Source organism: Mytilus edulis, chromosome 10 (genome assembly GCF_963676685.1).
Source record: "Mytilus edulis chromosome 10, xbMytEdul2.2, whole genome shotgun sequence".
Taxonomy (NCBI): Eukaryota; Metazoa; Mollusca; class Bivalvia; order Mytilida; family Mytilidae; genus Mytilus; species Mytilus edulis.
Genome location: NC_092353.1, coordinates 59,944,926 through 59,958,842, shown reverse-complemented (window position 1 = coordinate 59,958,842; position 13,917 = coordinate 59,944,926). Strand labels below are relative to the sequence as shown.

General features: G+C 32.4%; 2 protein-coding genes across 2 annotated transcripts; one reads left to right on the top strand and one right to left on the bottom strand.

Annotated features, from left to right (window-relative positions):
• Positions 1-539: 539 nt before the first annotated feature.
• Positions 540-6,020, top strand: LOC139492875 (uncharacterized). Its single transcript, XM_071281027.1, has 2 exons — positions 540-920; positions 5,386-6,020. The coding sequence occupies exons 1-2, from the start codon at positions 749-751 to the stop codon at positions 6,018-6,020; spliced, it is 807 nt and encodes a 268-aa protein (XP_071137128.1). The 5' UTR covers positions 540-748.
• Positions 6,021-12,906: 6,886 nt separating this feature from the next.
• LOC139492874 (uncharacterized) lies at positions 12,907-13,446 on the bottom strand. Its single transcript, XM_071281026.1, has one exon. The coding sequence runs from the start codon at positions 13,444-13,446 to the stop codon at positions 12,907-12,909; it is 540 nt and encodes a 179-aa protein (XP_071137127.1).
• Positions 13,447-13,917: the final 471 nt, after the last annotated feature.

Genomic DNA, 13,917 nt, shown 5'->3' with positions numbered 1-13,917 from the left:
ATAATTTAGCTGATCTGTAAAAAATAACATCTTCATGCCTTATATATCATGTACTGTAGTGCGACGCTAGATTAAAACTGACGTGGAAAGGTAACACCCGGCCACCGAAAGCTTCACTGATTTTTATGAAGCCCAGGTGGTCGTGTGGTCTAGCGCACCGATTACAGTGCAGGCGATTTGGTGTCACGATATCTAAGTAGCATGGGTTCGAATCCCGGCGAGGGAAGAACAAAAAATTTGCGAAAGCAATTTTAAAACAAAGTTTTATTGGTCTTTTTACAAACACTTAATTGTATTTGTTAATAATTTATTTTATTTTCCAAAGTAGGTCTTACTAGGAGCATATACAAGTAACACATATAATCTTTACACAACAAACTGTATTTACAAAACAATTGCATGATATACCTAAAATATTGAAAAAGAGTGATACGTACAGGCTATAATTATGTTTGATTTAAAAAGATTTATAAAAAAATTTCACTATTTAGAGTGTCTACTCTAGATCATTCTGGAGATGCGTCAAATGTCCTCTCGGTTGATTTTATTTCCAGTTATTTGTAATATATTTTTAAAATAAAACATAAGTTCAATTCGAAGTAGATGCATGTTCTTGTGAACGAGGCATCAAGTTCATTGCAGCGATATGCGCTTAAATACAAAATATTGGTAATAGAACAGACTGACAAACATGACAAAGGGAGATAATAATTTCTAAAAAAAAACGAGGGAAAATCTAAATATCAGAATGGCTTTCTCTTTCAACGGATCACCCTACTTCTACTCTTTAGGCTTACAAAGGTATGCAGAACCCAAGTACCTACTTAAGATTGACTATGCCGTGTCTTCCAGGGCACGCTGTCGGGCGTACGACTGCTCTGTTGATGACATATTCAGCAGCTCCAACAAAATATCCGAAGGTAATTATTAAATTTATTTATGATTATATTGATAAATTATACGTACCATTGCTGATTTATGGGAGTAACCATATGGTCAGCTGTGGGACTAACACGTTATATAAATACTCGGACAATAGCATATATATATATATGAACCTGTAATGGATAAAAAGGGGGGTAACCAACTAAGTTCATATTTCCTCAGATAGAATTTTCTTATACATTGCCAAAAAATGAAGCCATATTTAAAGGGGGGGGGGGGGGGGGGGTCAAAATTGGAGGATCTGCTACTGATATAACTATGCCTTTTTTTTTTAAATATAATAAAATAAATAAATATGCATATTGATATTCTATATGTAGTATAATTGTTGCATCATTACTATTTCAAATTTTGTATACTAGTTGTATATATCATGTATATATGGGTCATTTTCAAAAAATGTCAAATTTTGAAATTCAAAAATTTATTAAAAGTTACTTATTCAAACAACCCTCTACATAAGCAAATCAAAACACACAGTACTTTAAGAACAACATATTAAAAGATGCAATCTTAATGATGTCATACAAGAATATCTTGAAACATTGTTTGATCGGTGGTACAATATTTTGTCTATCCTGTTACCATTTTCAAAAGAAATTTTGGGTTATTTAGAAAAGGTTTAGATAAAATGTTAAGCTTGTTTTACGTTACCAATTAGATGGTTTTCAAGAGAATAAACTTCTATATATATTCATTCTGTAAAATAATAGATTATTTGCCAATTTTCTAGGTTGTACTGAAAAATGGCTCTAAAAATTGGTTTTCAAAGGTTGTAAAAATTACCACCAGTAATGCAAGTCTAAGATAGCAATTTATATTGTTCGGCCTTTTTTCACCCTTTCAAATAAACCCAACATCAAGTAAATTCCTCATAAGTTAATTTACTTTTCTCTTTATTTCGTTGGTAACAGGAACGTACGTTTCTGATATATCACTATATAAAAGTATATTCTGTTACCTTTTTGTCTATCCTGTTACCGATATCAGTATTGCACCTGCAAATGCTTAATTGGGAAGATTAAGACGTTATAACCTTATGATGAGTTCAAACAATGAAATATTTCAATCGTTTTCCACCTACATGTTAAGATAAAAAATTTAACGACGTTTTTGTCTATAATTGTCTATCCTGTTACTGTAACCATAGCAACCATAGTAACAGGATAGACATAACAGGATAGACAAATTTCTTCGTTTTTGATTGCTGTTGTGAAATAACTACTCCCTTTGAGGAAGTGATTATGGTTTTCTATTGTGAATTTGGTTTCCAACACGTTATTGCACTTTTTACAACCATACTGTTAGTGTAATTAATCAAAATGGTTGGTAACAGCATAGACATGAAAAAAAGTACGCTCTATTTTTTTCACTAAATGTCTTGAAATTTCTTTTCTCTACACTGTCGTTCAAGAAACGAGGCGTTTTAAATGTAAAGATTACTTTGCATTTTTGAAATCAAAACTGACTAATTCAATATTAATAGGGAGAATAATTTAACGACTGATTTAAGTAGCGGTAACAGGATAGACATGAACCTCCTGTACGCTGATTGAATTTAGTTTGTAGATAATCTGTTACATACAACGATAAAGAAGCTACGATTTTTCGTTAGAATTATAATTAACGTTCTTAAAAAGTCCCTTTTGCAGATATCAAGGCGATCAGAAAATCGGAAAAAAATCATTTGAAATGTGTTTTTCTGACAATGTACGCACACAAATACCCCTAAAATCGGCCTTAAATGCAGTTTAATCTTATCAAAATAGATGTAAGGTGTGTTTATTATTAATGTTCTGAATCACAAATCCGACAAGCTTTTTTTTAAACCATTACAACTGAAATTTCCATTAGAAATAAAAAAAATTAGCATGGGTGTACTGAAAATTCAACATTTTTTTAAAATGACCCATATATCTTTATTAGCCTCCCTAAGGAGAGATAGTGATACCAATACAATATTAATGCATAACACAATATATACAAATTTGAATAGAAAAAAAAAAACACACAAAAGAAAAAATAACAATTGAAAGTACTCTAAACCTAATTCAAATTGTTAATACGGATCCGATTGAGAAAAAACTTTGAACTTAATTCATATTGTCAATTAGGAATTAGAAAATGTTTTGCAAAATCTGTAAACATATTTGACACATAAAAATTGAAAACACTTTTTTTGTTCAGTCTAGATCAAATTCGGTTTCACATGACAGTAAAATGTAACAGAAATCTTCATCATCTAAGGAACCAAGAAAGGCACTGAAAGTTATTGAGTTTAAGCATAGTAGCTCGCACCAGAATTCATCCCGAATGTCGGATAAATAGTCACACGACGAAATTGCGTGAATACACGGGTCGGTGAAAAGTTTACCACATTTATCACATAAAATACTATCACTGTTCATATTGTGGACCAAACAACACAGGGATGCTATGTAATTTGCCTGTTTACACAAATACGGAAAGTCTAATGCAACTGTCCATGCAGGATGATAAGGCTGAAGTACTTTATGTATCTTCTTGAAAATCATCAAAATGTTATTCGAAGTTCTGATCCATCGACAAACATGGCTACCATGGCTAAAAATAGAACATAAAGGTCAAATGCAGTTTTTGATTATATCTCAAAAACTAATTTAAAGCTTTTACAGCAAATCTGACGTCACATGGGATAAAATTGTTCAATTGGTCAAGATCTATCAGCCCTGAACAGTCAGGGGACTTATTGAAATAAGTTTAAATTACTTATTTGAGTAGCAAATTTGAAGTTTTGTCACAAATTGTGATTTTGTAGTTTTACCAAAATTTTAAACACATAGGTTTAAATAATATCTTTTCATTAATAAAATTGAAAAAAATAACTTTTTGCTTCCTTTATGTAGCAAGATTTATGCCTTAGATGCAATCATTTATCTGCAAATTCTATTTTAGTTGAAAAAATGCTATAATTATGGCTTTACATAATGAACTGATACTTTCTTAAAAGAGTTTTCCCAGCAGTGGGAGTATTTTTCCTGTAAAGTTCAAGGTTTCATCTTTCAGATTATGTAAGAAAATTCTGCTGTTCACGATAAAAAATTTCACTGTTGGGAGGAGTTGAAATTAGTGGGGGTTATTAAAATAAAGATACTTAAATAAGTGATTTTTGGGAAGGAAATTGAGTTATGATACTTAAACAAGTGATTTTAATGTCATTATCTAAGATTCAGTACAAGGTCATCACCTGAAATGACCTGGTCATCCCAACAACACAGATGTTGGTTCTGATAAGTTTGGAAACATCATTAGTCCCTGGATCGTTAGTATTCTATATTTAAAGCTACAATAAGATTAAATCATGTCTAGTGATTAATTTGTACTACTTAAATAGGTGTTTATTAAAGAAAGAAAACTCTATCAGTTTCTTCCAACCTTTATGGAAATAATGTTACTTGAATCAGTGATTTAGAAAATCACTCATATAAGTAAGTCTCCTGACTGCTGAAATTTTCAGACGATTCTAACAACCAATTGTTGGATTTCTGCCACTGAATTGGTAGTTTTAATGAAATTTTGCAGTTTTTTGTTATTATTTTGAATATTATTATAGATAGATATAAAGTATATGAATATGACGAAAGTTGTCAAATGACCCCTTAAGGAGTTATTGTCCTTTAAAGACAATTTTTCACAATTTGTTCATCAAGTTTGTTGACATTTAAAAATCTTCTCTGAAAAACAAGTGAGCGATTCAGGCTCTCTAAAGCCTCTTGTTTATGAATTAAAACAAATTAGACACTCATGCAAATAGAAGAATTAAAACCAAAGGAATGAAACATTTACTTGTAAGTTCAAGCTATAATAAAAAGGAATAAGAAATTTCCTTTATACGGTGGACTCCCCTATAAGTACACTTATTTAAAGTAAGCTTATGAACCCAAAGGATAGCATACTCATTTGTAAGATCAAAATCCTAAGGGATAAAATTACTCCCTTATAAGATTAACATTGATGACCTCCTAACGATGTACAAAACACACTAACAAATATTAAATGTAAAGTCTGACAGAGGGGGACCTGGGGACCCCTAGTCCCCTAAATTCGACTCTGATCCGCATATGGCACAGGCACTTGTCTCAGGAAAAAATTTCCTATATATACCTTATTATAACACAAGGTACTTAACTTGCATTTTAGAAAAATGTCAGGTGGTGACGAAGTTCCGTTATATGCCGCTTTATAGGCTGTCAACCCCGCTAAAACTTGTTACATTGTAAATCTAAATTGATTTATCTTTACAATGGTGTATAACATGCCTACATTTGTTGTCGGAATCATCCAGAGCAATCCTACCAAAGTATGTCAATCGTAATAATTTTTCCAACCGCTGACGGTGTTTGACTGAGGCATCAAATGTATACTGTACTGAATTAAAATAACTTGTTTTCTTTGTTTAAGGGGAGTTGAGAATTGGTATCCAGTATAATGTTTGGCCTTATACAGAGTGGTATCACTTTGATTGTTTTTGGGAAAGTGGTTTTCAGGAGTTTTATAAAGAAAATGCAGAAAAGGTGAAGAGGCTCAACATCCATGAGCTAATGGATGGATTTTACTACCTTGATGAAGACGATCAAATGAAATCTATTTATGAACTACAATCAGGAATTGATGGAATGGTTTACATGGAGAATGAAGATGATGAAGGGTTTGATGTTTCAGATGAGGATGAAAACAAAGATAAAAGTGTAGATGAAGAAAAAGGGTCAATGGAGAAAAAAAACAGAGAAAAATTGAATACAAAGACTAATAAAGATGTTGAGAAGGAGAAAAGAGAAAACATAGAAAGGAAAAAAGTTGAAGATGAAATGAATATTCAAAAAGAAAATGGAATTGGCAATAAAAAGGAAGATGGGATTAGAAGTAAGAAGGAAAATGAAATTGACAGTAAAAAAGATGTAGATCAGATAGAGGATGAGAAGAATTGTCGTGCAAAAGACACAGGAAAAAGAAGAAATTTAAGAAGTAGAAAAGCATCTTCAAATGTTTGCAGTTGCTGTGATATTGCTCATATTAGTAGTAAGATCAGAAAGTAATGGCAAACAATTGAACAGTTTACATGGATAACCACCATGCAGTCAGGGGTACTAATTGTACAAGATTTTTTTACTTATAAATTGAAAAAGTGAATATAGATGTTCTTCAATAAGTTTGTAAAATACTTAAACAATGTCAAGTGTATTTCTTTACTTGTTCAGGTAAACTATTTCAATTACAAAGTTACATGTATGTCCCTTAGACATTAGATTCTTTTGCTTAAATATACAAGTAAAAAGTCATACTTTCATGTTTTCTTGAATTTCTTATGACTTCTTTGCTCTATTGACTATTGAATTGCCTGTCTTTTGCAGAATTCTTTACTAATCATTAAAGTGTACATAGTTTCATATATAGACAATGAAAATCTCATTCTTCCCTTATTATCTTCAAAACAAATCTTATTTACAACTCTCCAAGGGTAAAATTTTAAAGGCATAAGATATTTTTGAAATTAGTTTCTTTGTTTAAATAATGAAATGAAATGCAAAACTTAAATATGAGCATGATGAGCTCATCATCATAGAATTTTTGTTTCAAGGCATGTTTTTACATTACAAAACTTGAGAATTAGAGGGATTGTTAAATAAATCTATAATTACTTATGCTAATAATACAAGTAACTTATTTGTGTAGATAAAGTTCTTCTTACCATATGTGCCAATTATTTCAGTATTATTGTTTTATTGAGTTAAACAAATTTACCTTATATTTGTATATTATTATAGTTTTTTTAACATGTATAGATTATGTAGATCAATTGCAATATCTCACAATCAGGAATAATTTGAATGCAATTTTTATGCCCTATTTATGGGCATGATGTTATTTGGTTTGTGTGGTCATTCATCCGTCCATCGGTTTTTCATTATGTCCCACTTCAGGGTAAAGTTTTTGGTTAAAGATTTTGGTCAAGGTATGTTTTTGATAAAGTTGGAAGTCCAATAAAACTTTTTGGAAATTTAGAGTTTTTACGCCAATTTCACAGTCCTGTGAACATAGAAAATGATAGTGCAAGTGGGGCATCTGTGTATTATGGGACACATTCTTGTTTTTAACAGATAAAGCTTCTGTACATAAAGTATCCATTTTCTCATATGTTGTATACTTGTAATATTCATTGCTGTGTTAGAAGCCAAAATAAGAGCATTGCTTATAAATTTTTAAGCGCTTTATGCATGTTAAATGTTGTTTTGTTTTTTTAGATATCTAGTCAGTTGTGCTAATTATATTCATTCAAAATATTATCCCCTGTTTATAATTGTTTTGTACATTTTGTGTTTTTTTATTGTCACTAATAGAATTCAATATGCCCATATTTAGTGCTTTAATTTTGGTATCACATATGAATATCTTCAAAATCATTTTAGATTTAGGGATTTCAAAATAAAAAATCAAATGTTTTTATATGACCACAAAAAATGGAAATTTTTTGGTCGTAGATTGGTATCACCTTGGCGTCGTCCGTAGTCGTTGTTGTCGTCCGAAGACATTTGGTTTTCGCACTCTAACTTTAGTAAAAGTAAATAGAAATCTATGAAATTTAAACACAAGGTTTATGACCATAAAAGGAAGGTTGGGATTGGTTTTGGGTGTTTTGGTCCCAACAGTTTAGGAATTAGGGGCCAAAAAGGGCCAAAATAAGCATTTTTCTTGGTTCTTGCACAATAACTTTAGTATAAGTAAACAGAAATCTATGAAATTTTAACATAAGGTCTATGATCACATAAGGCAGGTTGGGATTGATTTTGGGAGTTTTGGTCCCAACAAATTAAGGTCAAAAGGGTCTAAAATTAAACTTTGTTTGATTTCATTAAAAATTGAACTAATGGGATTCTTTGATATACCGAATCTAACTGTGTATTTAGATTCTTAATTTTTGGTCCCATTTTCAAATTGGTCTACATTAAGGTCCAAAGGGTTCAAAATCAAACTTAGTCTGATTTTAACAAAAATTGAATTCTTGGGGTTCTTTGATATGCTGAATCTTAACATGTACTTAGTTATTTTATTATGGGCCCAGTTTTCAAGTTGGTCCAAATTGGGGTCCAAAAAAACTTTGTTTGATTTCAACAAAAATTCAATATATGGGGTTCTTCAATATGCTGAATCTAACCATGTATTTAGATTTTTAACCGGATTTTTGTGACAAAAATGTCGGTTATTGATTTGGGGATGTACAGCGGGCGGGCGGCGGGGCGGTCGGGCAGTTGGGCAGTCGGGCGGGCGGCAATCAAATGGTGTCCGTGCATTAACTCATGAACCGTTCAACCAAAGCTTTTAAAATTTTAATAATTTGTTACTGACAACTAAATGAAGGTCAAGTTCAATAATGGCGATTTTGACTTTTACCGTTCAGGAGTTATGGTTCTTGAAAGATTGAAAAATAGAGTTTCCAGTCGTGTCCGTGCATTTACGCATGAACTGTTCTACCAAAGCTTCCCAAATTTTAATATGTTGTTACTGATGACAAAATGGAGGTCAAGTTCAATAATGACGATTTTGAATTTTACCGTTCAGGAGTTATGGTTCTTGAAAGATTGAAAAATGGAGTTTCCAGTTGTGTCCCTGCATTTACGCATGAACTGTTCTACCAAAGCTTCCCAAATTTTAATATGTTGTTACTGATGACAAAATAGAGGTCAAGTTAAATAATGACGATTTTGTTATTACCGTTCAGGAGTTATGGTTCTTGAAAGATTGAAAAATGGTGTTTCCAGTCGTGTTCGTGCATTTTCTTATGAACCATTCAACCAAAGCTTTTGAAATTTTTATATGTTGTTACTGATGACAAATTAGAGGTCAAGTTCAATAATGACGATTTTGACTTTTACCGTTCAGGCGTTATGGTTCTTGAAAGATTGTAAAATGGCGTTTCCATTCACGTTGTTGCATTTACTCATGAACCATTCAATCTAAGCTTTTCAAATTTTAATATGTTGATACTGATGACAAAATGGAGGTCAAATTTGATATTGACGATTTTCACTTTCACCATTCATCAGTAATGGTTCTTGTGATATTGCCAGGACACAAATAAATATTAATAAATCCGGTTTGCTGTCGTTGTGACAGCCTCTTGTTAATATTTAGGACCGGTTATCAAATTTGTCCACATTGAGGTCTAAAGGGTCCAAAATTGAACTTTATTTGATTTCATCAAAAATTGAATTCTTGGGGTTCTTTGATATGATGAATCTAACCATGTATTTAGATATTGGATATTGGAATACCATAAAGGAATGGTAAGAATTGTCTTTGGGAGTTATGGCTCAAACCGTTAAGGAATAAGGTGCAAAAAAGGGGGAAAAGGGTTTCCAGGTTAATGGACAATTACTTTATATGTACAAAACATAATTTAAAAGCAGTGTAAGGTCGGTAATTGAAACTCATTTTAATAGCTCACCTAAACTGCTCTTAAATTATGTATATTGGAAATTTGCCAAAAACTTTGTTATTAATAAATTCCATTGGAAATTTGCATAAAACTTTAGTTTAATGAACTTCATTGGAAATTTGCCAATATAAAATGTTGCATTGGAGTTATCTTTCTTTGTCCAGAATAGTAGTCAAATCAACTTAAATGATGACTGTATGACATTTTAAATTTTATGATGTATTTAAATGAGTAGTTATTGTTGAAAACTCCATTAGAAATTTGAATTGAGATCATTTTTGGACTACGGGAAAGGGGGAGGTGAAAAAAAATTGGTGGGATTCAATTTTTCTTATTTCACATTTCAGAAATGAAAAAGAAAATTTCTTCAAATATCAAAGATTAATATTTAACAGCATAGTGAATTGCTCAAAAGCAAAAAAAAAACAACATTTTAAGTTCGTTAGACCACATCCATTCTGTGTCAGAAACCTATGCCGTGTCAACTATTTAATAACAATCCAAATTCAGAGCTGTATCCAGTTTGAATGTTGTGTCCATACTAGCTCCAACTGTTCAGGTTCGACCTCTGCGGTCAAATAAAGCTGCACCCTGCGGAGCATCTGGTTGATTTAATACTCATTAATGTCTATATAATGATAGTTTACATGGTCATAATGTGATAGTTTTATGCTTTAAATTGTTAAGTTATATATGCTTTATTATGATAGCTTTTATGCTTTATTTTGATTGTTTGTTTTGATACTTATGTGTAATAGTTAATTATATATTATTCTGTATATTTTTTATACTCATTGCATTAAGTCTCAGAAAGTCAAAGGTTGCACTGAAACATCGATCTATCAGACTGACTGAGGTTGTTTTATAATTGTTTTATTATATATGACAAAATCGTTGTTTATTGCCTTAAAGTTCTTCATCCTTTCTAATATACTGTAAATACAGTCATTATTGTGAGGTTTTTAAATGAGACAACTATCAACCCTATACTACTACAATGCAGTATGATCGCAAATGAAACAACTATCCACCCTATACTACTACAATGCAGTATGATCGCAAATGAAACAATTATCCACCCTTTACCACAACAATGCAAATGAAGCAATTATCTACCCTATATTACTACAATGCAGTGTGATCGCAAATGAAACAATTATCCACCCTATACTACTACAATGTATGATCGCAAATGAAACGATTATCCACCCTATACTCATGATACTACTACAATGTAGTATGGTTACAATTGAGAAAAATTATCCACCAGATGCTTCCAAAATGCATCCAAATGAAACAGTAATCCACATGATACTACTACAATGAGGTTTGTTCTAAAAAGAGGACAATTATCCACCAGATACTACTACAATGAGGTATGATCTCAAATGAGACAATTATCCACCCAAACTACTGCAATGTGTGGGTCTCAAATGAGAACTATCCACCAGATAATACTACAATGTGTGGTCTCAAATGAGACAATTATCCACCCTATACTACAATGAGTGGTCCCAAATGAGACAACTATCCACCAGATACTACTACAATGTATGGTCTCAAATGAGACAATTATCCACCAGATACTACTACAATGAAGTATCTAAAATGAGACAATTGTCCACCCTATACTACTACACTGTGTGGTTCAAGTGAGACAATTATCCACCAGATACTACTACAATATGTGGTCTCAAATGAGAATTATCCACCAGATACTACAATGAGGTATAATCTCGAATGAGACAATTATCCACCCTATACTACTACAAGGTGTGGTCTCAAATGAGACAATTATCCACCAGATACTACTACAATATGTGGTCTCAAATGAGAATTATCCACCAGATACTACAATGAGGTATAATCTCGAATGAGACAATTATCCACCCTATACTACTACAAGGTGTGGTCTCAAATGAGACGACTATCCACCAGATACTACTACAATGTGTGGTCTCAAATGAGACTATTATCCACCAGATTCTACAATGAGTTATGATCTCGAATGAGAATTATCCACCAGATACTACTACAATGTAGCATGAATGCAAATAAGACAACTATCCAAAAGATTCTTCTACAATGTAGTATAAACACAAATGAAACAGTTATCCTCATGTTACTTCTGCAATGAAGCGTGGTCTCAAATGAGACGAGCATCTACCTGATATTACTACACAAAACATTAAAACAAAGTTTAACATATCTGAATTCTTATATATTTGAAAAAAAAGACGTAATATCACTAAATTTATAAGATTAAGTGATCTTAACTTATTAATAGAAAAGGGAAACAACTAAAAATCCCTAGGGGAAACCGGTTGTGTCAGTCCTGCAATACAATTGAGGATCACAAACATTTTCTTTTGTATTGCAGGAAAAACGCTTCCATTGGACCAGTTTTATTGAAAAATTAACAAAGACTAAAAGTATAGAAAATTTTAATAGCCTTAATGAAAATGACAAAATGATAAATATTCTTTACCCATCAACACAAAAACAGGTAGAAAGCATAGGGTTCCTTTATATAAAAAAGTCATTGGCACAAAGGATAGTGGACTCTTAATTGAATTTTGAACTATTTTCATTAGTTTGTTTAATAAGACTATATATGTTTTTCTTGTCCATTTTTTGTCACAAATCGTGTAAGTTGGTTTATATGGCAATTAAAGTTTGATCTGATTAACTTTAAGACGGGTTGGTTTGTAGGAATGTAGGGAAAAAAGTCACAGGAAAAAAAGTCACGGAAAAAAGTCACAGGAAAAAAAGTCACAATTTATATTTTGTATGAAAACTGTCATATGATCTGCACTTATATATTGGTAATGACTTTTGTCTGTGTGTGGGTTTTTTTCTGCTGTTCATGTGCAAGTATGGTTTTGTGTTTTTTGTACCCCATATCCTTTTGTTTTATTATAAAATTTAGAATGTAAATAGGGAATGTGCCAAAGAGACAACAACCCGACCATAGAACAGACAACAGCAGACGTTCACCAACAGGTCTTCAATGTCATTCAAAGGATTTGTTTTGTAATGTTACTGATACATGTTTTGTTGTAATTATTTTTGTTTCATGTGTTTTTACATTAGAAGCAAATTAGACAGCTTAGCATATGTTTCTACAAAAGCAAAAGAAAACCGGTACAAGCTCGTGAACTGATACAATGTTTTGTTGTAATAAGTTTTGTTTCATATCTTTCTTGAATGATGCTAGTTATAGACAGCTAAACGTATTTTTCTACAAGTCTTATGCTCTTTTGCTTTGAAAATTACACTTAAAATCGCAAAGCAAAAGAAAACCTGTACAAGCTCGTGTATTGATATATTAAAAAAGAAGATGTGGTACCCAACTGTCCACAAGAGACCAAAATGACCCAGAAATTAACAAATATAGGTCACCTGTACAAGATCGTGTACTGATACATGTTGAAGTTCTTTTTGTTTCATATCTTTTTTTTTTTTATGTATGACCTGTTGCTATTGTGTTAAAGAAATAAATTAAATCTCCAAGTTGCTTGGGTAAGATGATAGAAACATCCCTGGTTGTTGATATGGCGGCCAAATACTGCCGACACTGCACGTAGAACGCCATCTTCGAAGTCTGTTACCACAGTCTGAACATTTAACTGTAGGTGGCTGGCTTGGCATTTGTCGACCAATGACTGAAATAACTCTCTGTATGTATCTTGATTCTTGTTCGGCAAGAAAGCATACACTGTGGTGACTGTAACATCTTTAAAAGGTACTCGGATGGTGTACAGCTGTTTAAAAGGATGTGGAGCTACAGAGAAAGTACCATCCATAAAAAGGGTATGGGCTTCAGCTAGACGTCTTAAACTGTCAGGACTACAAAAGACCAACATTCTGTTCTCAGCATTCTGTCCATTGTCATACAGTAGGAACTGTTGGTTGTTGGTTGTAATGGTGAATTCTGCTGGCAGTGTGACATCTGCAAAGCTCTGGGGAACAGGTGGTGCTGGACGCTGGTAGCGCATGGTGCGTTTACAATTCTCTTCTCTGGGCATCATTGCTTGCACATCATCTTCACATGTTGAAACAACCTAGGCGGAGATCTGGCTTGGTTTGTCTCTGGTGAGAGCAGCCTGTTCTTTCATTGCGTACCTGGACTTAGTGTACTTTATGCTAAGATCACTTGGATCTTGGTTGTGTGGCTGGCCAGGAGTTGGATTTTCATTCTGCAGAGAAGTTGTAATGGACCCTTTACATGCAGTGCTGGATCGCTTCACACATTTCCACCACTGTACTGTCTTTCTGGTAGTATGCTTGGTGTACATGTACCCCTGGTAGCAAAGTTTGGACCCGCCTTTGTTGCTCTTGATGACTTCCATATTTGATTTAATAACACTTGAAATTATTTTTTTCTTATATAGAAAAGTAAATGAAGTCATACATTTTCTTTAATTTGAGTCAAAGTTAGAAAGTCTATGATATGGTTTGACCACATGTTATTGTGATTTTTGTTTTTCTATAGCTGT

What these genes read in the sequence shown, in the direction of transcription:
- LOC139492875 (XM_071281027.1), top strand. Translation starts at nt 749, where the DNA reads ATGGCTTTCTCTTTCAACGGATCACCCTACTTCTACTCTTTAGGCTTA. An exon ending in CTCCAACAAAATATCCGAAG is followed by an intron (nt 921 to 5,385) that starts GTAATTATTAAA and finishes TCTTTGTTTAAG; the next exon opens with GGGAGTTGAGAATTGGTATC.
- LOC139492874 (XM_071281026.1), bottom strand. Translation starts at nt 13,446, where the DNA reads ATGCCCAGAGAAGAGAATTGTAAACGCACCATGCGCTACCAGCGTCCA.